The 25,152-nt window shown below is 36.6% G+C and overlaps 2 protein-coding genes and 1 long non-coding RNA gene across 3 annotated transcripts; all 3 read right to left on the reverse strand.

Annotated features, from left to right (window-relative positions):
- Positions 1–8,223: 8,223 nt before the first annotated feature.
- LOC120336500 (V-type proton ATPase subunit D-like) lies at positions 8,224–11,674 on the reverse strand. The gene is made up of 6 exons (XM_039404195.2): positions 11,516–11,674; positions 10,536–10,653; positions 10,031–10,178; positions 9,811–9,959; positions 9,373–9,439; positions 8,224–8,930 (listed from the first exon to the last, which is right to left on the reverse strand). Exons 1-6 carry the CDS (start codon positions 11,554–11,556, stop codon positions 8,683–8,685), a joined length of 771 nt encoding a protein of 256 aa, XP_039260129.1. The 5' UTR covers positions 11,557–11,674; the 3' UTR covers positions 8,224–8,682.
- An 8,799-nt stretch (positions 11,675–20,473) lies between these two features.
- On the reverse strand, positions 20,474–21,513 carry LOC144424309 (uncharacterized). The gene is made up of 3 exons (XR_013476611.1): positions 21,408–21,513; positions 21,254–21,301; positions 20,474–20,674 (listed from the first exon to the last, which is right to left on the reverse strand). It is a non-coding gene; the product is annotated as an uncharacterized LOC144424309 (long non-coding RNA).
- A 1,394-nt stretch (positions 21,514–22,907) lies between these two features.
- On the reverse strand, positions 22,908–24,427 carry LOC144424495 (uncharacterized). The gene has a single exon (XM_078113858.1). It carries the CDS (start codon positions 24,292–24,294, stop codon positions 23,707–23,709), a length of 588 nt encoding a protein of 195 aa, XP_077969984.1. The 5' UTR covers positions 24,295–24,427; the 3' UTR covers positions 22,908–23,706.
- Between the last annotated feature and the right edge of the window lie 725 nt (positions 24,428–25,152).

Genomic DNA, 25,152 nt, shown 5'->3' on the forward strand with positions numbered 1-25,152 from the left:
TCAAAAAGATGTTGTTCAATGTTACATTCACGTGAACGTCGAACAGGACCAATTAAAATTGATTTTACATATAATACGTTCGCTAACAATGTTAGTAGGAAACAACGAAACAAACAAAATAACGCATTCACCTTCAGTAAGTAGGCTATCGTTGCGCTACACAGCAACAAAAGTAACGAAAACATGTTCGTTTATTATACTGGATGGCTGAACGCGAAAGCGGGACTTTTGGCTAACTTGTCGGGACGGCGGGACAAGAGGCTAAAAAGCGGGACCGCCTAAAGCGGGAAGTATGGTGAGCCTACAATCCTACATATATATAGACATTGATATTATAGCAAACGTAGTCCCAATCACAAGACACGTGTGTCAAGGATCCCAAAGACAATATTCATGACTGGATATTGGGTATACCGTATATATATTCTCTTTTTCGTGCTTGTAATGTGTACCTCATTATTTTGTCCCTCATTATTGTATTGTTGATATCAAATCATAATATAGTACAGGGATGGCGAACCACTGACCCGCGGGTCACCAAGTCACCCACCGCGTTTTATTCGTGACCCGCCAAGGCACGAATAAAATAAAATGCTAACATTTTAGTGATATAAAATTAAGAAAAACCGACTTTAAATTTATCTACCAATAACTAAACTAGAATTCGGTTGGAAACCGAAGACTTATCGATCGAAGGTTAGGGAATCCCCCAAAACAGTGGTCTTACTCCATAGTGACACCGTGTGTCCCATCACTAATTGTTCAATAACTTGCTAATTATACGACATAATTCATCGAAAATAGGCTTCTGTTCCGAACTATGATGAATGCACATGCAAAATTTGGAGCAGATTCAACCTCGCTTTCGGGAGATATCGCGTGTATCTAACGGACAGACAAATACCTATCAACATACTTACCGATCTTAAGATCGATAAGTAACTATTATATTGTACCGTCATTCATGTTCAAATTGTTAATTTATCGTTCTCGGCCGGTATGGTAATTTTCAAAACTCCTAATCTTGGACGTATGTATGCACCACTGTGTACCTTTATTCAGCTATTGGCTCTGACATAGTTTATGTCATAACAATGCATTTGATCTGTTCATTTCTCGCAACGTCTTGTCTCTTTCGGAAGTGCATCTGCAGACTGTTTAGGGGTTTATCAAGAACTAGATGCTACCGTACTTTGCATTTTATTAGTTTCTCACATACAATGCCGCTGAGAAAACAAAATCTTTGAGACTTGAAATAAAAACCTAGAAATTAGAATGGAGCAGTGTGGAAGTGCCTTAACGGAGTCCTGAGGCTTTAGAACCTAAAGTCTACGTAGTAGGATATAACAATGCGAACAACTAAGTAACGAATGTTTCCCCGACTTTTGATCTCTTGAATTTTTCCTCTTTACACTCTACCATTGAAAAATTATGGGTACTTATTTCAAGAATGGTTTTGTGAGTTTAGGACTTATACTTAAAAAAAACACAACTAAAATCTAACAAATAACACGCCAAAACCGACAAAACGAGGTAATATTCACAACCATGAAAATCTGTCTGAATGACTGAATCAGTGGTCGGCAACCACCGGCCGCGGCCCATCGCCGGTCCGCGGAAAGGTTACTACCGGTCCGCGGAAACGTGACGAAAAAGACGGACAATTTTCCTAATAACATCTTTAGTTGATTGAAATTTCAAACAATAATGAGTTGAAAAGAGTCTTTGCGATTTAAAGGGTAGCTACTTTGGCAATCTTTTGGGCAATACTGCTATCTGAATACCCCGGCATTGCAAAAAAAAATACGTTACTTGAATAACATCACTTTTATTTTTAAATTTAATATCAACCTAAATTTAAAACGTTTATTGTTACGTCAAATTCTGCACTTATGCTGATTGGCTAATGTTACGGCAGTAAATAAGGAAGTCTAAACTCGAGGGAGATTCCATAAATATAATTGGGGTTTTATATAGTTGTTATAGCTAAATTCGCTACACAGACGCGATGCTCATATTTATGGAAAATTTAAATTGTTTCGCGACCCAGAGCGGAAGGCTTCCGTAGTTGCAGACCCCTGCCGTACGGTACCTTACCAGTACTGCAGTACCTGTTGCTGTATGTAGGCCTGCTATTCGATCGTGGAACGGTTCTTCTCTGGCATATAAAAACTCATTTCAATTTGCTCTTATCAAAATTAACAAATACAGTTGTAACCACTGAAAATTTCGGGGCAATTGGTCCAGTAATCAAAGAGAAAAGCGGCTTTTCAGGTTTTTCACTAGGTGTCCAAAAGTGTCAAAGAACAACAACAACAACATAATATTGAAACAATCGCTATGTCCACTAGGTGTCCGACAACAAAACGATCGCTATGTCCACTATGTGTCCAATAATATTAACCTACTGTCTAGCATAAAAACATCCAACAAATCCCCATCCCGCAATCGCAAAACCACGAACAAACATCCCTGGTAACCCACCGGAGACCGGAGGCACTCCCGCAGACACCCATGACCAGAATTCAACCAAAAACCAACCACACTGTACCGGTACCAACCACAGCACACGTCAATAGGATACCAAAGGACAGATTGACGGTGTCACAGCGACCCAGTGTTGAAAATTCAGAATACCAAATATGGCAAAAATATCACATGACATCATTTAACAGATAAAACATGGGTCTTCACAAAAATATTATTCAACTTTCAATTTTTTTTTCTAAGTGCTACCGATTTATGCTTTACTTTACACAACTGAGCCCATAAGCAAGTCTAATAGGAATTTAATCCCAACTCAAATCTTTGACCCACTGCCCTATCTCCCTCCACTTTCCTATTCTCGATCCGCTGCCCTGTCTCCCTCGCCTCGGCCAACTGCTCCACCCACCTCCCTATCCTCGTCCCACCGCCCTACCTCCCTCAACCTTCCTATCCTCGACCCACTATACTACCTTCCTTTCCCTCTCAACCTTTTTATCCTCGACTCATCGCCCTATATCCCGCACCTATTCTATCCTCGATCCACTGCACTATCTGCCTAAGACTTACCACCTTCGACCCTCTGTCCGCCCTCCCTCAACTTGCTCACCTTCGACCAACGACGCTATACCCTTCGGTACCTAACCCAACGGCGCTACAATCACGACTCGATCGTCAAAATGAACTCCAGCATCTTGCGACCAACTTCCATGTGTTATACTGGTCAAGTATGCCAATGAGATGATCCAATCGTACATCGACAAAACATGATTGACGGCATTCGTAAATGTAGACTGGAATCTCAATTGGTAATCAATAACCATAATTAGTGGCTTAAAAATGTGCTACTAATTAGGCTACTGATGGCATCGGGTTCGGAGTCACTGTTTTTAAAATTTTAACAGCTCATTCAATATCGACATATCTGAGTTCCTTTTCAGTAACTCATTCAATGTCGCCTGTATTTCCATGCAAGGCAAAACGATGAGAAAGTAATCAAATATGTGCACGCTTGGTCTTTTTCAACGTATGTTCTGCCATATCCTGTTCTATATACATTTTTTTTTACGTGACTGAGAAGGCTGAAAAGTCAAAAATATAAGTCGCTCAGTGAGTGTAATCTAGGGTTGCCATACCGTCCGGAAAATTAATTTTGCGACACGCGTAGGCTAAATTATGTTATAACCTAACAAGTATATAATTCACAATTGCGCGTTTAATGACCCTATAATTTAATTATAATTACACAAATGGCAACAAAACGCAGAAAAGTTGATGCTTAGCGCAAATGGTTTAATGGTGCAGAAAATATTCAAATGGTCAGTCTTCGTGCGCTGCTCTTAATTTACCTTCTGATCTGTGTGAAAAAGTGTGATTCATCGGGTATTCGTTCGGTTTTCAACATACTAAAAATATGAGGCTCGCCAATGACTTGCAACCTTTGGTTTTGGCCCGCGAGCGACAAAAGTTTGCCGACCTCTGATGTAAAGCCTTGCCTGGCCCTGGAACATCTGATTAGTAAACGGGTTGATGTGGACGATGATAAATGCTTTGACCAAGTCTGTAACTTGAAGCAGTTTGTGGAAAGTTACCTACAAGACGAAGAATTTATTGAACTGCCAACGCATAAGAGATGGTGCAAATATTTCGATCAGTCTACGAACATCACATGCCACTCCGAAATTTTAAGGATTGAACTGTTTTTCTTTGCTGTTACATCCCACAATGCCAATATTGTAGAGAGAGTCATTTCACTGATGCAAAGTCAGTGGACTAAAGAGAGAAACAAGTTGCGACTATAAAAGGCATGTTGACTCTCCAATATAATTTCAAAGATATGCACTGTAGTGAATTGTTTTCATTTTTGAAATCAGACAAGGAGAGAATGAGATCTTCAGAAAAATATGCATGGTCAGAAGAGTAAATTTGTAGTGATTGTCTTTAATTTGTTTTAAGCACGTAATTGCTGTTCTTCCGTTTCGGCACAATCTAATTCTCATTCTTATTTTTCACTCTGAAGTTGAGATTTTTTCAGTCGACGGCCCGTAGCTATATTTAGAGTGTGCTTACCTGCCTGGTGTGAGATTCTGCTTGTGACTGAAGACAATACTTTTCATTTCGGTAGCTGGCGCTTTAGCATGAGTATCGTACAAGTTTGCAGCCTTAGCATTTCGGTAGCGCATATATATGGTCTCATGAAAATAGGGACCTCCTGAAAGAAGTATGTGCACCAAGATGGCGCACAACCTGAACATAGTTTTTGTGTACCGGTTAGGACTAAGGTTGTGCGACATAGTCATGCACTGTCCGGAATTCTGCTTTTTCAAATATGGTAACCCTATTTGCTAACCCCTCCAAATGATTTTTAAGCCATGAAATGTTTTGTCGTAGCTAGCGTTTCCAACTGCACTTTAATTCAGCGTATAGTCCCAAAAATGAGCTTATCTTATCTGCAACTTAATGAGGTTGCAAAGGACGCAGTTCGTACGTCATCTTTGGCAACGTTTTTACTATAAAATGTTGAAGAAAAATACTTTACACGGACCAGAGCACTATTGTTTATTTCGGATCAGCATCATATTGTCACAAGACTCACGACATGGCCAATTATTAAAGACATAAAACGGCTTGGTTAAATTTAGAAAACTGTCATTCCCAACAAGAAACCATCAATAGCCCAATTAGTAACACATTTTTAAACTGCCAATTATGGTTATTGTTTACCATTTGATATTCCAGCCTACATATACGAAAGCCGTCAATCATGTTTTGTCGACGTACGATTGAATCATTTCATTGGCATACACGACCAGTATAACCCATGGAAGTTGGTCGCAAGATAGTTAAGTTCAATGTGGCGATCGGGTCGTAAATAAAGCGCCGTTAGGTCAGGTACTGAATAGTATAGCAGCGTAGGTCAAAAATAGTTAACTTGTGGCAGATAGGGCGGTGTGTCGAGGATAGGTAAGTTGAGGGAGATAGCGCAGTGGGTCGAGAAGAGAACGGTTTAGGGAGGTAGAGTGGTGGTTCGAGGATGGGTCAGTGGGTCGAGGATAGGAAAGTTGGGCAGATAGGAAAATAGCGTAGTGGGTCGAGAATAGGGAGGTTGGGGGAGATAAGGCAGTAGGTCGAGGACAGTTTTCAAGTAAACGAATAGATCGCGGAGGCCCCAAGCCCTATTAAGGTGGTTGAAAGCTGGTCGAAAAATATCACTATTAGAGTGGAATTTTCTCCAAACTTTTTGTAACCATAAAATAATTTGCCGCGTCATCATAAACGTAATTCATATGCGTGTTTTCGTACTCTACTTTCATAAAATCGAATGCCATAAAAAGTCCTTGATAGAAGTGCTGCATAAGTGAAGCCCAAAACTACACCATCACCAACAGAAGCTTATCAGACTTGTTTCAGTTCCTTATAGATACAAACATTGATTAAATATCTGTGACCCACGCTCCTCTCTTCCTCGAAAAAAATATAATTTTTGACCCATTCATTGAAAAAGGTTCGCCATCCCTGATATAGTATATAAATTGAACGCTTGTGTGTTCATAAACGTACTGTATACTTTAGCATTCGATACTTTCTTGCTCGAAATAACGCAATATTTTTGTCTGTAGCCTATTGTGTAGTTTTCCGATGCGTCGCGTATTATGTATGGAGCACCAGTACGAAATATGAAATGCTTTTAAATTCGTTAAAAATACCACAGACAAAGCTCTTTTTTTTACGCGGGGAAAAAGACACAAGAAACATGCTATGTGTGTATTTTATAATGTGTCACTACATCCTTTGTGGTGTAACACGCAAAAAGAACAAAAACATGTCCATATCGCTTCATTTAAGGTGGGCAATAGCGGGCAAGGGCGATCTCAAAGGGCAAGGAACGATAGCGCACCAGCGCTATGGACGTTTCCCCGACCATTCACCCCGGAAAAAATACTCTTATACGTTACTATTGCAAACTATATGCTTATTCTGAGAGTGTTTTGGTATGTTGGCGCACATAAACTGGTTTACGTGTTTGGAACCATAATTTTTATTAAAATTAATCAACGATGTGCCGTTTGCAGGTACTAATTAATATAGCTCAGTTTTTTGAAACACAACTGAAAACTGACAAATATCACTCAAAACTACAAAAATGAGGCAATATTTGCAACCATGCTTGAATATCTGTTTGAGCGACAGAAATGTCTGAGCGGCTGAGTGCAGAAATTGCAATCGTTACGTGTTGCGTCATTAATGACTAATTGCCGATTAGTTATAGTTACGGAAATAAACAAGGAAACTGATGCTTGGGGAAACATCCATAAACGCTGTTCAGCGAATACTTACAGTAAGGAAGATAAAGAGTTGCCGGCATATTATTTTAGCCAACTGAAATGTTAATCGTTGCAATAATTCAAATCTGCTCGCGTACCACTTAAAAAGTTCCCGCGTACCACTAGTGGCACGCGTACCACAGGTTGAGAACCACTGGACTGATGGACTCGATTCAAATCAAAAGCTGAACATGCTTGATCATGTATCCCACACACCATAATGTTGGTACAATGTTTCTTCTTTTGAAATTCGAGTGATGGAAATGTTACAAAACAAATTAGTAGGCTACATTCTCATATTTTTCCAGATATGTTGTAACTTGATTGTTGACTTATTAATTAAATACCGCGGCGGTGTGGCTCGTCGCGCTTAGCGTTAGTAACACGCTCGGCACCGCACCTCTGATTACCCTGCGTGGTTTCGCAGGTTCGAATCCCATGCGGGAATAATTATGTGCGAGAGAATTGCTAGACTCCTCGCCGCCGTAAGGTGGTTCACGTAACTGCTGGTCGGTTACGGCTTCCTCCACCATCAAGCCTATGCTTCCGAAAACAAATAACTAATTAAGCACATACCCCACATGGAATGGTAACCGGAAGTGAGGCCGTGGTTCGCCATATGGTTAAGCCGTATTATCGGCTTTCCTCTCCTCCGGGATAAATATGTAAATCCTAAGCGTTAACACGAACGTTTCGGACCATGTTGCAATGACCAACTAAGTTTCGTCAGTCATGTTGATTCATTTCATCTGACTGATACAAAGCAATTTGAAATGGACCAATCTCCAACTGTACTTGGTGAATTCAAACTCATTTGGGAATTGCAAGAAAACAATTGATGACCTCTTCCATTTATTTTTGGGGCACAAGTTAACCGAAAATCCGGCATTTTTTGTGGATAAAAAAAGAGTGTCTTTAGGTTATTTTTGTTCCGCCGAACGATTAAATCATCGCTATAGAAACCAGAGAAGGGGAAATACAAACGAGGCAAATTGCATAAAAAGGGCAGGATTTACGAAAACGGTTGCAAGTGATTGATCGACGATTGTGCACAACCTTCACGCAAGACGCAAATGCGGGGTAAAAATAGCAACCAAACAGCATATAAATATTTAGCGCTGCGCTGATTAGTTTTTCTATTCGATGGTACGTTAATAACAAAATTACAGTTATAAACAAAAATCCTCTTAATCCACCCATATGTGTAGAAACAGATGAGATCTTGATTCAACTTCAATACCTATGACGTTTCCTAAAGTACAAAATAGACCAAATTCCCTGACATTCCGCCATATACATATATAATGTGGATGGCCCGCAACAAGGATACATAATCAGTTGACCACCGGAGGCACCAGCATTTTCACTATCCCCCCAAAAGGCCATACACAAAAACATGCTGCACTTAGTAGAATATGTGCTCTAATCTTGAATTTTATTTTGAACAAGATTTTTGCAATATTGCACAAAGACTGAATCCGAAAAGACACTACTATTGGCGTAATGAAATTTGACGACAGATGAATATATATATATATACACACATATATATTCTTTCCACATCACAAAAGTAGTTGGTCCCCATATGGTAGAATCTTCACCTGTGGACAATTAGCTAGATTACATTAATAAGTTTAATTGACAATAGATTGGATAATAGGCCCGTGACACATCAATCACATTAATATGAAATCTCACAATCAATCAAAAGTATATATATTGACAAACACAATTCACATAAACTTAATCTGCAGAAAAAAGATAGATCAAAACGGAAAAAGATGCTTCCTTGGTGTGAGGTCCTAGCCATGAAGCACCACCAAGGAAAGCAATCACTCCAACCTTCATAATATACTTTTGAAATCCAATACAACTATTTGAAAAGCAAATCCTCATCTTCATTATCATCCAGCATATTTTTGGATTCTGTGTAACTATCAACCTCATCATTTCCAGCAAGCCATAAAGCTTCCCTTTCAGCTCTTCGAGCAATGTCTTCTTTTTCTTTAGCAACAGCCTTCTTTTGCTGAATTTTTTTAAGTCTGTAAAATTCTTCACGATCTCCTTCATCCAATTCACTAATGATATATGCTATAGTGTTTTCAATTCGTGGAATAATAACTGAAAAGGATGAAAAAATCTGTTAATCCTAATTCACAAAAAGTGAATAATTACATTTACAGGAAGGTACAATTTTGCATGTTGGATGCGAGTCTATCTCCAACTCCCAGGAGGTCATTTGGATAATTTTCTAGCAAGAACATAACTTTTGTGCAAAGCGACCTATACAACTTAAACTTATTTTTTTTCATTCTCATAGAAGTGATTTAGAAATTTATGGGTTCTGTTATTTTGGGAGTCACTCTGTATATTAAACATCAGCAACATTCAGACAGTCGAATTAGATAAGCGAACACATCCCTTTCAACAAAATCCTTATGAATATTGATTTCCATTCAATAAAAAGATGTTAAAAGTCATCGATCTTAAAGCCAGACTTTTTTGTGGCTAAATCAACAACCATTTTAAATTGTCTTGTTTTTAATTTACTCAATCATCTTACCATATTCAATAGCATTTACTCTTCTATTAGTAATCTTGATTGCAGTATCCAAAGTAACGAAGGATGTCTAAAAAGTTTGATAAAGAAGTTTATGAAGGCTATTTTGTTACCCAATTCTGGTTTTATTGACAAAAGCTTCCTATCCATCCAACAATTATCAGGACCATTTTTAGTGGCAAATACAAAATTCCAACAAACCTGCCGTACATTAAAATTATATTACAATTGCATATTGCAGACTAACTCAATTCTATCTAATCTAAATTGAACTATTTTACAGAAGATTCCCAACAAATGTTACAAAAAGAAAAATGAACTTTTTTGGTCCACAACAACTTCAAACAGCATTACCGTAATTTTAAATCTGTAGACACGACAAAGCACAAAATAATTGAATGCCAGTCCATATTTTACACTGTCAGTCATTGAATATCATACCTGCAAAGATGCCAGATCAACCAATAAATGAATTGCCTTTGCATATTTCTTTTTTAACCTTGATAATTGTTCACCACCCCTCGATAATCCTGTCAGTTCATAGCTGTCAGTTCCATCTTCATAATGCTCAAACACTGGTATATTTACACCTGTAATTACGAATGTTTATTATAAGTTTTTTATTATCAGTAATTTGGTTATATCTTATTTGATCTTTTACCTGCAACATTTTCTTTCTTTGTTCGAACTTTGATTTGTGCCTTGCTAACATTTTGTAAAACAACTGTACAAAAATCACCACCAGTAAATTTTGCTTCAGCGAGTGAAAATGAAGCTTCTTTCATAACATCACCCATAAGTTGCTTTGCCTATGATGCATGATACTTAATTAGAAAAATATACATCAGTTCAGAAAATATTTACTAAAATGATAAACTTTACTTCTTTCACTTTGAAAAGATAACAGAATAGATGCAAGTGATTATTGGGGCACTGAATATGCATTTATTATTAAGACAAAATGTTAGTAAATTACCTAGAGTTGAATATCAATATGCGATTGAAAAAGTAAACTTAATATTGATGTAACAAAGTGTTTGGATAAGAATCATTATAAACATAAAAAAATTGTTTTTATGAACATGTTATCGAATTATCTTCAGATTATTTCAGGAATCTTTCACATTTCTGATCACCATGATTTTCTAGGAATATATTTGACTTGCCTCAATAATTTTCTTTAATATGGCACGAAATCGAACTGTCAAGGCATCGGCCTTTTTTTTCAATAAACTGTGACCTTTCTGAGCACCTTTCAACCTCGCTTTCATTATTGTTAGATTCCTGCAAACAGTAAAATATACAAATATACATGAATCAAAGCGGTCAAATACTAGAATTGTGATTAGAATTAGAATGATGATACAATATTTTTAAAAATACTGATAAACCAGTATTTTCTGGTTTACTGATATATAAAAATACTGAGAAAACTTTTTGATTGGTATATCTGTAGCATTATGCCCAAACACCCAGACAGGAAGTTGATAACATGGTGGATGATGAAAAAAAATCTGTAAATCTATTCACATTTTTTAACAATTGTTATTAGCCAAGTACCAACCAAGTCTATTCTTTTACATTTTTTACATCACTTCATGTTAGAAAGTTTTAATTGATGTTTGGGTCATACTCTTATATAACCCAACAATTACAAGATATTTGTTGAGGGTCGCAAACATTTTATATTACTGATTCGACAATAGATTAGGATAGAATTTTACATATTAAGGTTTAGCACCACACTTCTGTATTTTTAACTAGTATGGCACAGTTCTTCGATTCCAAGAGAGAGAGAGATTTATTGTTTTGTCAACCGTAAACGAACAATGGTATACAAAATAATATATATAATATACACAAAGTTAATTCGGTATAAACTGGCCAAGATGTCCTGACATTTAGTTTAATAAAACAAACACTTTATTTGTCTGAAGCAAGGGCATCTGGCATGACGGCAGATGCATCAGATAGCGCCATGCTCGTCTTGATGATAATTTACAATCAATTGTGACTTTCGTAGTCTGTCACATGACCTAAATGGTGCTAAAAACTTTTGAATGCTAAAGCAAAATATTTTCACTTCAAAATTTGATGGAATGAACAGACAAGACAGACCTGGATTCTAAGAACATTCAGGACTTACATGCGAGATGGAAATATAGCAATCCTGTCTCTTGAAGACATCTTTCTTCGATTGTTATCTTCCTACAATCCTATGAAAATGTGCTCACAGTCGGAAAGAAGCACGCAGAATAGCACGACTACAACACCAGTTTGTTGTAAAACAGCAGAAAATATAAACAAAATTATAGGTCACGTGATTATGAGGTCATGTGGTAAAGTTATGACCCGTAAAAACGTTAATTAAAGACACCAATAACACGACAAACTTGGTCCGAAGTGTTCATTGAATGCCATTAACCCCAAAATAAAAATTTTGTCAGTTAGTATATTTTAGCGCTACGACATTATGAATCTCGTGTATCATTTAATATTCGAAGATACACGGATTACCTCAGTCTCTATGCAATATTTTCGTCTATCGACCATGCATATTTTCGCCTTTTCCCTGCCATTATGACACAGGTCTTCAACTCAAATGTATTTTGTGGGCAGAAGGTGATAGTAAGAATATATTGTAGAAATACTATACTACATTGCGTTGTTGATTGTTAGCACTACGGTTTCTTTTACATGCACAAAACGCCTTCGGAATGAATGGATAATTGAGTACAGTATAGGACTATATGTAATCAAAGTTGAAAAAATAACATCCCACTCTGTCCAATAAGCGAATATTAGTCCAACTGATATCACTTATGATCAACTGTAAGAATAATAACAGTATAAACTCCACCTGTGCGATTGTTAATTCTCCGATAACATCCTCCCCATCTCGTCGAATCTATTATACTGTAACTTTGACGGGGGTGGGCGATTCTTCTGAATTGCGGGCCAAATGGCCACATAAGTAAGCTTCGATGTCTTTGTTAGATAATTAATAGCTTTGGTTTCCCGCGGCATCTATTCCGCAGTTGAACTGTTTTTTTTTCTTCTCGAAATTTGTATATATATACCGGTACTTGATTATTTGTTAGTTGAAAAAATAAACTTGACTTGCCCGTGCTCTATAAAAGGCGCACTTTGCATTATAAATTTGCTCTCTTTTGTGTCGAACTAACAACAGGTTTCCTAATTTCAAAAAATGGATGTATGTAACAACGTAAATTACTTTAATATGGCATCTACATTAATCTTACACTTCCGAAACCCCAATAGAACACTATTCGTCCGCTAAGGCGCACATTACCCATTTGCTGTGGTGGTCTAATAATGTATGGCGAACTTTTTATTGAAAGTTACAAAATTAATTGGACAAGAAATGGGCATATGGATCGTTCTGTTATTATGTTGTAAGAATTTTTCTTCGTGTTACCGTAAGAAAAAATCGCTTCTCTCATTGACGACTACTGGACCCATTGTAGGCTAATTTTCGCTGGAAGGCTATTACATTTAGTTATTTTGTCTGTGGCTTCCATGAGATTAATTTTTTGTGCGATGACGTCATTAATATCGAAAATTATACGCATATTATGATCAGGTTGTGCGCCATATTGGTACGGAAATAATATGGTGTAAGAAAATGGGTGATCGGTAGGGCTGCCCCTATCGTTTCCGTTTAGAGCTGTATTCGAATAGCATTTTCCAATTTCGGTTAATCGTAATTTACAGTGTGCAAAACTTGCAACGTCGCCGCGCGATATTTTTCGGTACGTCGGTAAGTGGATGTGTTGAATAAGTGTGTGCTGTGCGCATAATCGCTGCTGGGTACCAGTAACTTTCTTCGATATCAACAGTCGTCGGTGTGAATTCACAATTGAAATAAGCGTTAGGCTTGCACGTACTTAACGGAATTTATTTTCAGTTACGTTGGCAAAATTGGAATTTTCACAGCGCTACTTTTGTTATTAAAATCGCCGATTGTCTTCGTCAGTGTGACGTGTTATTTAGGCCAGTGATTCCCAAAGTGGGCGATATCGCCCCCAGCGGGCGAAAACGATACCGAAGTGGGCGAAAAAGCTGAATGAGGGCAATTTCGCGAAACCTGTATTTGTTCGGCGGCTTGCGCATCATGAACTTGATTAGGGCCTACTGTACTATGCGTGCATTCGCAGGTTTGCATTCCGTGGGCGATAATCACACGCGAGATGATTGCTGGACTCCACTCGCCGTAAGGTAGTTCGCGTAGACCAGGGGTCGGAAACCTACGACCTACGAGTAAAATAATTCGGCACGCGGCGCTCCACTGAATTATAAAGACAAAACGGCGGTTTTGACGGTGAGATAATTTTATAATCTACGCTCGAGGAGTAGACTATATTTTTTACTGTAACAGAATTTATCGTGTGACACGTTTAAAAAAATTATATCATAAGGTAGCAATTTAGTGAATAGCTACTCGTTTAACGATCCTACAATTCAATTATAATTAGACAAATGGCAACACGAAAAGAGTTGATGCTGAGTGCAGGGTTTAAATAGTGCAGGAAATATCCAAATGAAGCTCCTTGAGATACAATGCAATGAGAAAATAAAATTCATAATTCGTTCGGGAGATGCATCACTGCTTAATTTATATAAAAATGTATCTTCTTAAAAAAAATCTCTATCAAAATTTGACAAACCATACGACAAAATTCACTTCGATGTTTGGAAGTATATATGTGTGCAAACAATTATTTTGGAAAATGATCATTAGAAAGGACTAGAAGAGAACTTGGATTAGTGATGCCCATTTAGAAAATTTCCAATTTTGGCTTCATTCAGTGTGATGTCGAAAAAATATCAAGCGTGATGCAGCAACAAGACAGTGTCACATTAAATGTCATTTGTAATTTTATTTCTTTTAATAAGACGACTGAGTTGAGTTCATGAATTGTCGCAGTCCCCGCGTGCTGTTCCGTTTTCAACTTTCAAAACGTATGTGCGGCCCGCCGAGACTTGCAACCCTTAATTTTGGCCCGCGAGCGACAAAAGGTTGCCGACTCCTGGGTAGCAGGTGGTCGGTCGGTTGCCCTACTATCAAGTCCGTGAATCTGTAACAAATAAAGATAAAGGTAGTATGTGAACCAATATGACGGATAGTATAGTGCAGGGTGGTCCAAACCCAGGCCCGCTGCTTCATTTTTTGTGGCCCGCGTCGCATTTGCGCAAGGGTAAACAAAAAATTGAATTTGATGTTGTTTCGTCATAAAAATAACCAGAAACATCTTCTGACATATTGTTACATTACTAATGCCATTGAATTGCCGGGTGTTTTTTTTGCAACCAGCAAGTTTACCTGTTACGTAAAATATTCAATCCGTGACAACTACGAGATTCTAAAATTAAAATATCTGATTTAATTTAATAATTAATTTAATTAATTAATTTAATGTGTCCAACGTAACTCGCGGTTGCTTATTCTTACGTCAGAAAAAAACAAACATTACTATTCGGTCCACGGCGATCTGTGACCTAAAAAAGTACGGGATAAACTGCCTGATGTATTTAATTTTAATACGTATTTTTGCAATCTTTCCAACTCGTTATCGCCGTTAGAAAAATTTCAAATAATGATATAAAATCCTGTTAAGTGTAGAGTATAATTCATTTCATACAATGAATATACATATATATAAGGTTTAGCAGTAAATTAAAAATACATATTCATCGCCGCGAATATGCCACCTGTTAAAAGAGTTGACTTTTACAACAAATAATATAACAACGAATATATATTTTTCTGTTGTGCAAAGAGATGAATTCGTGACCGATACGGGCATATTTAAAATGTCTTGCTTTAATAATTTAATTGTCTTCAATTTAACCTGCGGTTGCGTCGCGGTCATAAAAATAAAAACGTGTGGTAAACTGCCCGATTAAATAATGTTTTGATCCGTATTTTGCGAATTCGGCAAATATTTAGATGTACTTGTTAACAGTAGGCCTGATTACATGTCCATCAAAACCAGTCCAGAGAACCGGTTCGATTCGGAAATGTCAAAGTAGTCTCGGAGACCACTAAGCGCCCTCGATTACATGTCTAAACTAACGAGATCAGAGAACAGTTTTAGAGCTGCCGGACTAAAGAAAATGAGTCGAGATTTGCAAACACTGCATATATTTTTTTTTCAATACAAATGTTAATTAAAGTATCAAAACTATATGCACGTTCTTGATTGAAGTTCTGTGAAGTTATTTGCAGAATAAGATGAGGTGTTGCTTTCCCGTTGAAATTTGCTCATAATCTAAGAACAAAACGTCAAATTAATTAAAGGCATAAAAGGTAGACGAGTTGGATTATTTTGGCCGTCCGTTCAGCGTTCAACGGCACCTTATGTCACACGATCCATTAACAAAAAATTACGGTAGGCCTACAGTTACCAGTAATCTACTGAGAACCAAATTTAAACATTTATAGTTTATCAATCGAACATAATCATAATCATCATATGTAAATAGAAGCACTTTCATTATTTAATATCGCCCTACTACTGCGACGTTACCGACACTGAAGCATTGAATTTGTACCGGTATGTACAGTTAGGTTACCGGTGCCTGCTAAGATGAGGTATGGCTGTATGGTGAAATTCCTCAATGCAAACTGAAGTTTATCAACATAGGTCGTATTGCGCTCAGTTCCTACCAATGATCTTTAGACATTAAAATTTTATTTTCTATTTCAAAACAACAACCCAGCATGCCGCACCGGGATCCCACCAGTACAGGTACCGGTATTTCACATTTGGATTCAACAGCGACCTAATAGATGCGGAAGATGTTTAAATTAAACTTGCACTATCTGGTTAAATTTTTATTTGTTGTAAAAAGCAACTCACTTACCAGAGATGAAAAGGAAAACAACTTTCATACCCCTTCGATCAACGTACGTAACTGCGATAGGCTCGAGTAGCAGGATGAGGCAACTGAGCAAGACCAGTGCAGCTCACTTCCAAACCTCCTCGATAGGTGGTCTGATGTTGTTGACCGATAGCACGGATTTGAATCGCAGACGAATCACTGAAGCGTGAAATAGTTCCCATATGTGGTCTGCTGGCTGCCACTCTGATTATTTTTAGATAAAACCGTTCGAAAAATCCATAAATCTGCTGTAACATCTCAGAGTAAAATTTATTTCATCACAATAAAATTGATTGAATATACTTTAGATTGATTATATTATATATCGGTACATCTTCACAACTAGGGCTGGGCATTTCGAATCGAATAGTAAATTATTCGAATCGGTTTAGAGCAAATTTTCGAATCGCCGCCATCTTGTTTTACTCTTTCTGCCAAGGGTCGAGGTAAGTTTCTCAATTTTTATTTTCATTGAAGCCATATTTTTTCAACACAATTCTGACTTATGACTCTTCTCTGTATTGAGGTATTGATGAAAACGTGTTTTTTATTGTCAGTGATGTATTCTATGTTTTCAGTAATTTATGTGTCTGGAGGACCTAAAATACTAAGAAATTTACATACAATTTCATACCTTCCAAGTATTCGAGATTCGATTCGATTCGAAAAAAATTATTCGATTCGATTCTGAAATCATCAGGTATTCAAAAATGTCCAGCCCTACTCACAACCCGAGAAAAAGTCGCGTTTCAAACCTTGTATCATGTTAACACGAAAATATCTGACGGCAATTTAAAGTAATGGATAATCAGGCAAATCCCGCCCTCAATTCGTGACGATATGTTTCTAAACGCTGACCAAACATAATGTGTGCCAGAGGCACACGAAATTTTGCGGTTTTCACTGCCTAAAAGAGCGTTTTTTAAATTTTCGCGGGCCTCAATAAAACTTATATTGTATACGGTTTTATTTTCAGTATTTTAAATTGCCGCTTTTCAATCAAAAAGTTGCGTTGTCTTTAGAAACTCACCGTCAATGAACGTATTTACCAGATTCCAATTCCGTGCGGGTACAAAAATAAAATAATTGTCATCGTTATCGTGGAACAAATTTGTGGAAAATTTTCGTTTTAGAGAAAATAACACAAACGTAAAGGTGTTTACGGCCTAAATAACACGTTACGCTGATGAGTGATGAAAACAATCACGCGCAAGTTTTTATCGAGAATGTTTTCATTCAATGGGAACGTCTTGAAAGCGGCGTCGAAAATGTGTAACGTCACACAAATATCCGATATTCTTATGAACGCTAATTCCGATATTCGAATAATGAGATATTCGAATACATTCGAATACTTTATTCGAATTGGCCATCCCTGGTTATTACAAGCTTGTGATAATGGCAACAGACTCAGGGTTGTCCAAAACGAATCGAATATCAAAGTATTCGAATACCTTTTCGGCTGATTTTCGAATAATTCCGAATAGTAGCCATTTTTCGCCGTAAACGTGGTGTTTCATTTTACCGGAATCTTCAAACGACTTTTTACGCTGTTCTCGCGTATTGTAATGACGATGAAATAGAGTCGGCACTTCGATTGTTTATATTCTGTGCGACCATACGTCGCATAGTGTTGCGACACATTTGCATGGGTGGACATTGCCGACATTCGTCTACGAGTTAATTTACAAATTCATTCCCATTAGTCGAAAAATTGACAATCACAGTATTTCCCGGCTAATAAGTCGTTTTTCTAGGCCCAATTTTTCGACCTGATTTTTTTTTCGTCTAATTGAGAAAGTATGTTTATATTATTTCTATGTGGCCTGCTTATTATTTGCATGAGTCTTCTCAGGCATGATTTGTGTAACCTTATATTTGGGTATTAGGGTCTGCCAATCATGATATTTAATCGCAGGCCGGTTATCGTTACTTTAAAGAGAAACACCGCCACCGAGATAAAATGATTTGTGACCCTTTCATTTTGTCGTTTCAGCAGAAAACGACAGGGACAGGAAAACACAGCTGTGAAATAACCCGTGCACGTACAGTGTAGTACTTCCAAAATTATTTCAACATTCGGGTTAATAGGTTGTCCAAAATAATTTCCGCTTCACAACTTAAATTTACCGCTTTATTGTTAAAAAATAGTTAATTCTGTGAGTATGATTCTACCAAACTAACATGATGCCATTTGCCATGTAGACTTATTAGCCGGGAAATACGGTATTTTTAGCCGTAATTGTTACGATATCCAATAAATTGTCACAAGTTAGAAAAACAAGTCGATTTATTAGAAAATAATTTCTGCAAATAATCATGATAACGAAAATTAAAAGTATCGATCCTTCACCAGGATGATATTTTGTTGCGCAAAATAATCCAATCCATGACTGGTACCAGCATTGAAAAAATGTCATGCCTTATTAATTTAATTCTGTTCAACGTAACTCATTGTCACAAATCGGAAAAATAACTCGTACTTTATCCCGCTTTTTGGCAAATAATTTGGATAATGATTGGTATTTAAAAGTATGGGCGTTTTACTAGGATGATTTTGTGTTGCGCAAATTATCAAATCTATCACCGATACCACTATTGCCGTATTAATTTAATTCTGTTAACATGACTCATGGTATATAAAATATATATCGCAATAATCTGCAAATATGAAATGCCTGGTAATATAGCTAGGTTGTAGATAGCAGTTATTCCATTGCTCTTTGTATGGAAATTCCTACATACATTTAGATAAGCTTCAATTAGTGGATTTTATTTTCGAAGTATTCGAAATTTCATAATCGAAAATAATAATTTCGAATGTATTCGAAATAGTGAACTATTCGGTATTGGCCATCCCTGACCAACAGTTTCTTTTATTTAATTACCGTAATTCAGAAAAAAACTTTTTTGGTAAATGTTTTATATTATTTCATCGAATCAGTTTGACAGACTTTGTCAAGTCAAGTTTATGGGCAAAATCGAATATTTTTAACGAATACCTGATAGTGGAATAACGAATAATTTTTTTATACACGACATGGGTCCAGAACGTCGGAGGTAGATTCTCCCTTTGGAAATTAATAGAAACATTGAAAAGTCGGCAACGGAGCGTTTTTTACTGAATATTTTCATCATAATCGCCGGATGTTTCTGTCACCGCGATCGTTTCGGCGGCGATATCCTAAAGTTAGTAATATATATTCCAGCCCTTTTTTCATCACCCTGTACCAGCTTTGTACTAATTGTGGGATTTTCGTAAAATTTAACAATGAAGTGGTGAGATTTATATCCATGCCCTACCTAGATCAACATTTGTAGTACTATCAGAATCAACCAACCTTGTAGCACTAGTCGTAAAGGAATTCAATTGCGGGTAGCATATCCTTTTTACCAATGACAATGAAAGACTTTTTGGGTCAGTTATACAAGCACCTGTAGGATATGATTTACATATTTTTCCGGGGGAAGAGAGGATTACCGATAAGATGGCTTAGTTAACCATGGCTTAATCATGTGGCGGACCACGGCCTCTCGTAAGAGTACCAGTCCATGTCGGGTACGGGATTAGTTAGCCAGTTATTTCTTTTCAGAAGCATGGATTTGATGGTGGAGGAATCCGTAATCGACCAGCGGTCTTAAACTACCACAGCATTGCAACCTTCAAGGTTATGTAAATTGTCGATGGAAGTCGTTTATCTTGTGTTGAAACGTGCGATTTTAGGGTATATTTGGTTGCCTAGAATCCTAGATGTATTCTGTGTTTTTGGACACGGAGTGGATATATGAATAATTTTGTTATTATGTTGTAAAGTTATTCTACATATCGTTTTAAAATAAATGCTTTTTTCATAAACTAATGGATCGATTTTTTTGCTTTGAAATTTTCAGTGGTTGAAAATTGTTTTTTTTTCACTAAAAGGCTATTACATTTATTTATTTCTAAATTTTCTGTGAATCCTATAATAACTGATATAATAAACAAAATTGCGCTAGATTACTTTTTATTCATGGGAACACGGTTCCTAATCCGCCAAGCTTGACGGCGGGTTCCCGATAGACGCGGAACTAGGAGATTTTTTGATATGCTACCGGTAACAGAATTACGGTACAGAAAGAAAGATATTAAAAAGATGGCTGACCACTGCCCCGAATGAATATAACTCAAAGCTATAAACTTTTGTATATATACATTTTTTTATTTTGAAACATGAAAATATTAATAACAAAAGAATTTTAGGTTCCAATGATCTGCAATCCTGTAAAAATAGAAACATATTCAGTTCATAAATAAAAATTCACTTGCATATTGATGTATTTACTAACATTCAGAAGTGATTCCTTTCTCGAAGTTTTCCGCTGTCGTCGAACATATATATATTCGCAGCATTGGTGATAGCTGAAACATTGGTCATTTTTTGTGATTGTTGACCAAAACGAAGATGAAAACATAAATGAGGATTTTCTGAGCAAACTATAAATTAGCCCCAAACGCACATACACAAGAATTTTTTTTAAGTTTGTTGGTTGTTTACTTGTATTAATTCAAGTGTTGTGGAATTTTTAAGAAATATTGATTGAATATAATCTAAAACGAATTTTTCTACTTTTGGGTGGAATATTTTTTATATAAAGAAATCAAATTATTCAACGGAATTGATTGCTAGCCCAGTTTACAGCATAGAGATAATTCCATTGCTTTGGGCACAAATGAAATGATGTTTCACTAATGTGTTGTCATGAACCCGCCAAAATGATTGATATTATAAGGTTGGAATTGATAGTATTTATGTATTTTTTTTATATATATATATACCGACATATCTATGTGGTGCATTTAGTCGTACTCTCCTGTTATACCACATTCATAGCTAATATGATATTACTTTTTCAATGGCCTTTGTTAGACGTACAAAAAACATTAATGCATTTACGGCATCTCTATAAATATCTATCTACAAGTAACCTACATATTTACCGTTTTCAATCGATCTCTTCACTACTTCTATCTTTGCCCGGTAAAGTGCTGTAAAGTAATGAAGTCGAAAATATGAGATAATCGTTATCTACTCAATGATTTTAAGGCTGTTGTAACTTTTCAAAATGTGAACAAATTTCAAATATCGACATACCAGCCTGTAGTGTACAAGGTTTAGAACTTCCAGGTCGATAATGATTGGATTGGTGCCTGAAAGCAGCATCCCACTAACTATTTTTCTTGATCTAACATCTGAATACGAATAAACGTGAATCTCAATTACCAGATTTCGTTTTATATTTCGATTGTACGAAGGAATAGAGTAATTATGAGTTTCTTATTTACCTTCGAGGAAAACATCGATATATGCATGATTGCATGCCTATATTCTGAATAAAAAACGGCGTTTAATTATTTAACACTAATTTCATAACGTAACGAAAGATCCACATTACTGATAAAACACAAGCAAATGAAATTATTGGAGTTCAGATTATTGGATAGTCTACATTACATCCTATTTCTTACTTTACAAATCTATTTTATTTTTGTCATATTGGATGAAAACCAGAAACGTCGTAGTTCTATCGTATTCAAAAGTTGGAATTCCGGATCAACGAAAATTTGAATTTTGGAGAGATCAAAATTTTGTCTTTGAGTTTATATAGGTACGTATCTGACTCGAAGGCGGACACACTGCATGAAATTTGGAGTACACAGTACGCTAAAAATAAGGAAATATATTGCAGTTTGAGACATGTAAGAAATTTACCAAATAATAGCGCGTCCAAAACCTACAGATATATGAAAAAATCTCAATTTCAAACTTCACTGCAAATGGAATAACTTTTGTGTCAGATAATCAAAATTCTATTCGAACTGAATAGTTCGATAGGCCACACATTAAACGTTTTGAAAATGAGTAAATCATCTATATATATATATACTTAGACACTGGTTCTGTATTAGGTATATTTTTTTAAGTAAGATCTAGGATCAAAAAGTAAGCTTCCAAGCTTGTAGGGTTTAGCACTTCTTAAGTCAGTGTCACTACAGCCCTGAACAGTACACAATGGAGTTTTTCCCGACCCTTAAAATATTCTTCTTATACTTTACTATTGCAAAATTTTGAATGCTTATTTGGGAGTCTTTTGGAGAGTTGGCACTTACATACTGAGTTACATGATCAAAGCCGCCATTTTTTTTTATCAAAATATACAACCGGGAGCCACAAACAGGTACTGGTAGCTAAATCTAGCATAGTCTATAGCAGTTTTCTTGAACTAATTTTTCGATTAAACTAAAACGCGTTGGAAGCAGGGCTGGGGAGCTGGCTTAAAATCAGTGTGGCTCCAACTCCAGAGCCAGAGTATATTCGAGCTATGGCTCCGACTCCCAACTCCGGAGCTTCATTTTTTTAGCCCGGAGCTGGCTCCAGCCCCGGCTCCGCACACTATAATGTATTTGATAGTACCGCTAAGCTTATCATTCACAAAAAGTCAAGGCTTCACTGTTATTTATTTCATGATTTTATCACACACTTGGTAAGGGAATCATGAAAAATCAAGTTAACACTCAATATTGTGAGTTTCAATGGATATCTTATATTACTATATTTCCCGGCTGTTATAGACCCCATTTTTTGGCCTGAGGCATCTTATTGGGCAGCTAGGCTTGCTTGATTTCTGTGGCCAACTGATCAGCGTATTTTTCGCAGATGTTTTCTCAAACATGATTTGTGTTAACCGTACATTTGGGTTGATATATTTTGTTTTGTGAAGAAAAGATTTACATATAGGAACCGATAAAAGAGCTTAAACATATGGCGAACCACGGCCATACTTAAATTAAATCACATTTGTGAATAAGTATGTAACACAAATTTCACTTGGTAAATTGCTTTTGAACAATAGAATTGCACTCTGAGCACTATTCTATAAACTACAGTCGATGCAGGACAGAAAACGTGAAATGCAATAATCTTTGTACATGGAATTTTGGAACACTCAAAAATAACAACTTGCCTATTAAAAGTAGTTTTAATTACCGTATGTATTCGAAGACGCCAAAGGATCTGCTAATCATGATATTTAATTGACTTTGTATTGCCAGCTGTTATTTGTCATATTCCCTACAAACATTCAAAATGGTTTTCACTACCTTTTTAACTTAAAATTACCACGTTGTTGTTATGAATAGTTAATTTTGTGAGTATGATTATACCAAACAAACATGATCTGTTTCTAACCATATAAAAATATTACTGCATGGCGCATATTAGTGCATAACTGACCAACAGAAAAGCAATTTTTCTGTCGTCTTATTGGATAGCTATAAAAATAGACATCGTCTATTTTGCCGGGAAATACAGTATATTACTAAATGTTATTGAAATTAAAGTGAATAAAAACTAATTGAACATTGAATGGCCATCACATAATTCATACAAGCATTCAAAATGAATTTGTTCTTAAGAACAGTATCGCTTCTACTAAATCTTCTTTCATTGAGGCTCGCAGGTCCGAACGAATTATGCGCAGGGCCGAAAACAATCTTTCCACACTAACTTGGGTTGGAGGCAATGCTGTCACCATATATGCCACATTTTGAACTATTTCTGGATATTCTGGGATGGCTTTTAGAATATCCAACTTATATGAGCAATCTATTTTTTCTACATCATTTAAAGCATAAAAGAAGTCTCTTTTGAATTTGGAAAGCGGTGATAGATCTGAATTTGAGTTTCTACTTTCCTTCTCTGTTCGACGACGTTTGGCTTCAATGTCAAGGTGTTTTTCAAAATCTATTTCGCATTCGGAACCAGAATCAGAGGAGTTCCTTAAAGGCCCACTAGCACAGAGTGATTGGTCTTCAAATTGTGTAGCTCGTGATCCACGGTGCATTCGAACAGCTATATCACATAGCGCTGCCTTTCCTCTATTGAGCTGTTCTTCACTTAGGGTAACCCTGTACATAGGATCAACATAAATAGCCGCTAATAATACAGGGTTATCGAGGAGACATTTTTCTCTGCGCAGCATAGATGCTTTTATAGCATCTGCAATGATGCTACTGGATTGTGAAAGTTTATAAATGAGGTTTTTCCACTCTTTATAAAAAGACCCTGGTGTCAAATCTTGTGCCTGTAACCTTTTGGTGACTAAATAGGGCTCCCGAAGTAATTCTTCTAATTGATGTGTCTGTCGCCATTGCAAATCAGTTGAGGTTATGTCTGGATTGGCCATGTCAATTAAACTGTTTTTTATTTCTAAGAGCCGCTGAATCATTAAGTAGGTGCTACCCCACCTAGTGGCTTGATCTATTATTGCACCTTTTCCTGTTCGACGCTTCAATAGAGCATCTATTTTAGGCGTCCTGGCCATGACTGAGGTATGACGTAGCTTACTTAGTAAAGTGTGTACATGCTCTTCTTTCAAACCATCACGAATAGCAAGCTGAAGGGTATGTACTGCACACCGCATGTGCTCAATTGTATGAACAGCTGTTATGCTGTTTACGGCACTAACTAAAGCTTCATCTGATTCACCTTCATTCAACTCATCATCACGTTCAACCTCGTCCCCAACCATATCTGCATTAAGTTTCTCTATTGTTTTTGTCATGTTAGAGGCATTATCTGTCACAATCGCTGATATATGTTCTTTTCTAATTTCAAACTCTCTCAGAACTTCCTCAACAAATTTTTGAATAAATTCACTTGTGTGTTGAGCTTGTGTATCCCGTACTGATAATGTACGGATGGCTATTTCATTTTTGTAATTCACAAATTGAACATTTATAGCAAAATAATTAGTTCTCTGTCTAGTACAAGCGTCCATTTTCAAAAAACAAAATTTCCCATGTAATATATCCTTTAACACTCTTTTCTGACACTCGGC

The sequence above is a fragment of the Styela clava genome, chromosome 6 (genome assembly GCF_964204865.1).
Source record: "Styela clava chromosome 6, kaStyClav1.hap1.2, whole genome shotgun sequence".
Lineage (NCBI taxonomy): Eukaryota > Metazoa > Chordata > Ascidiacea > Stolidobranchia > Styelidae > Styela > Styela clava.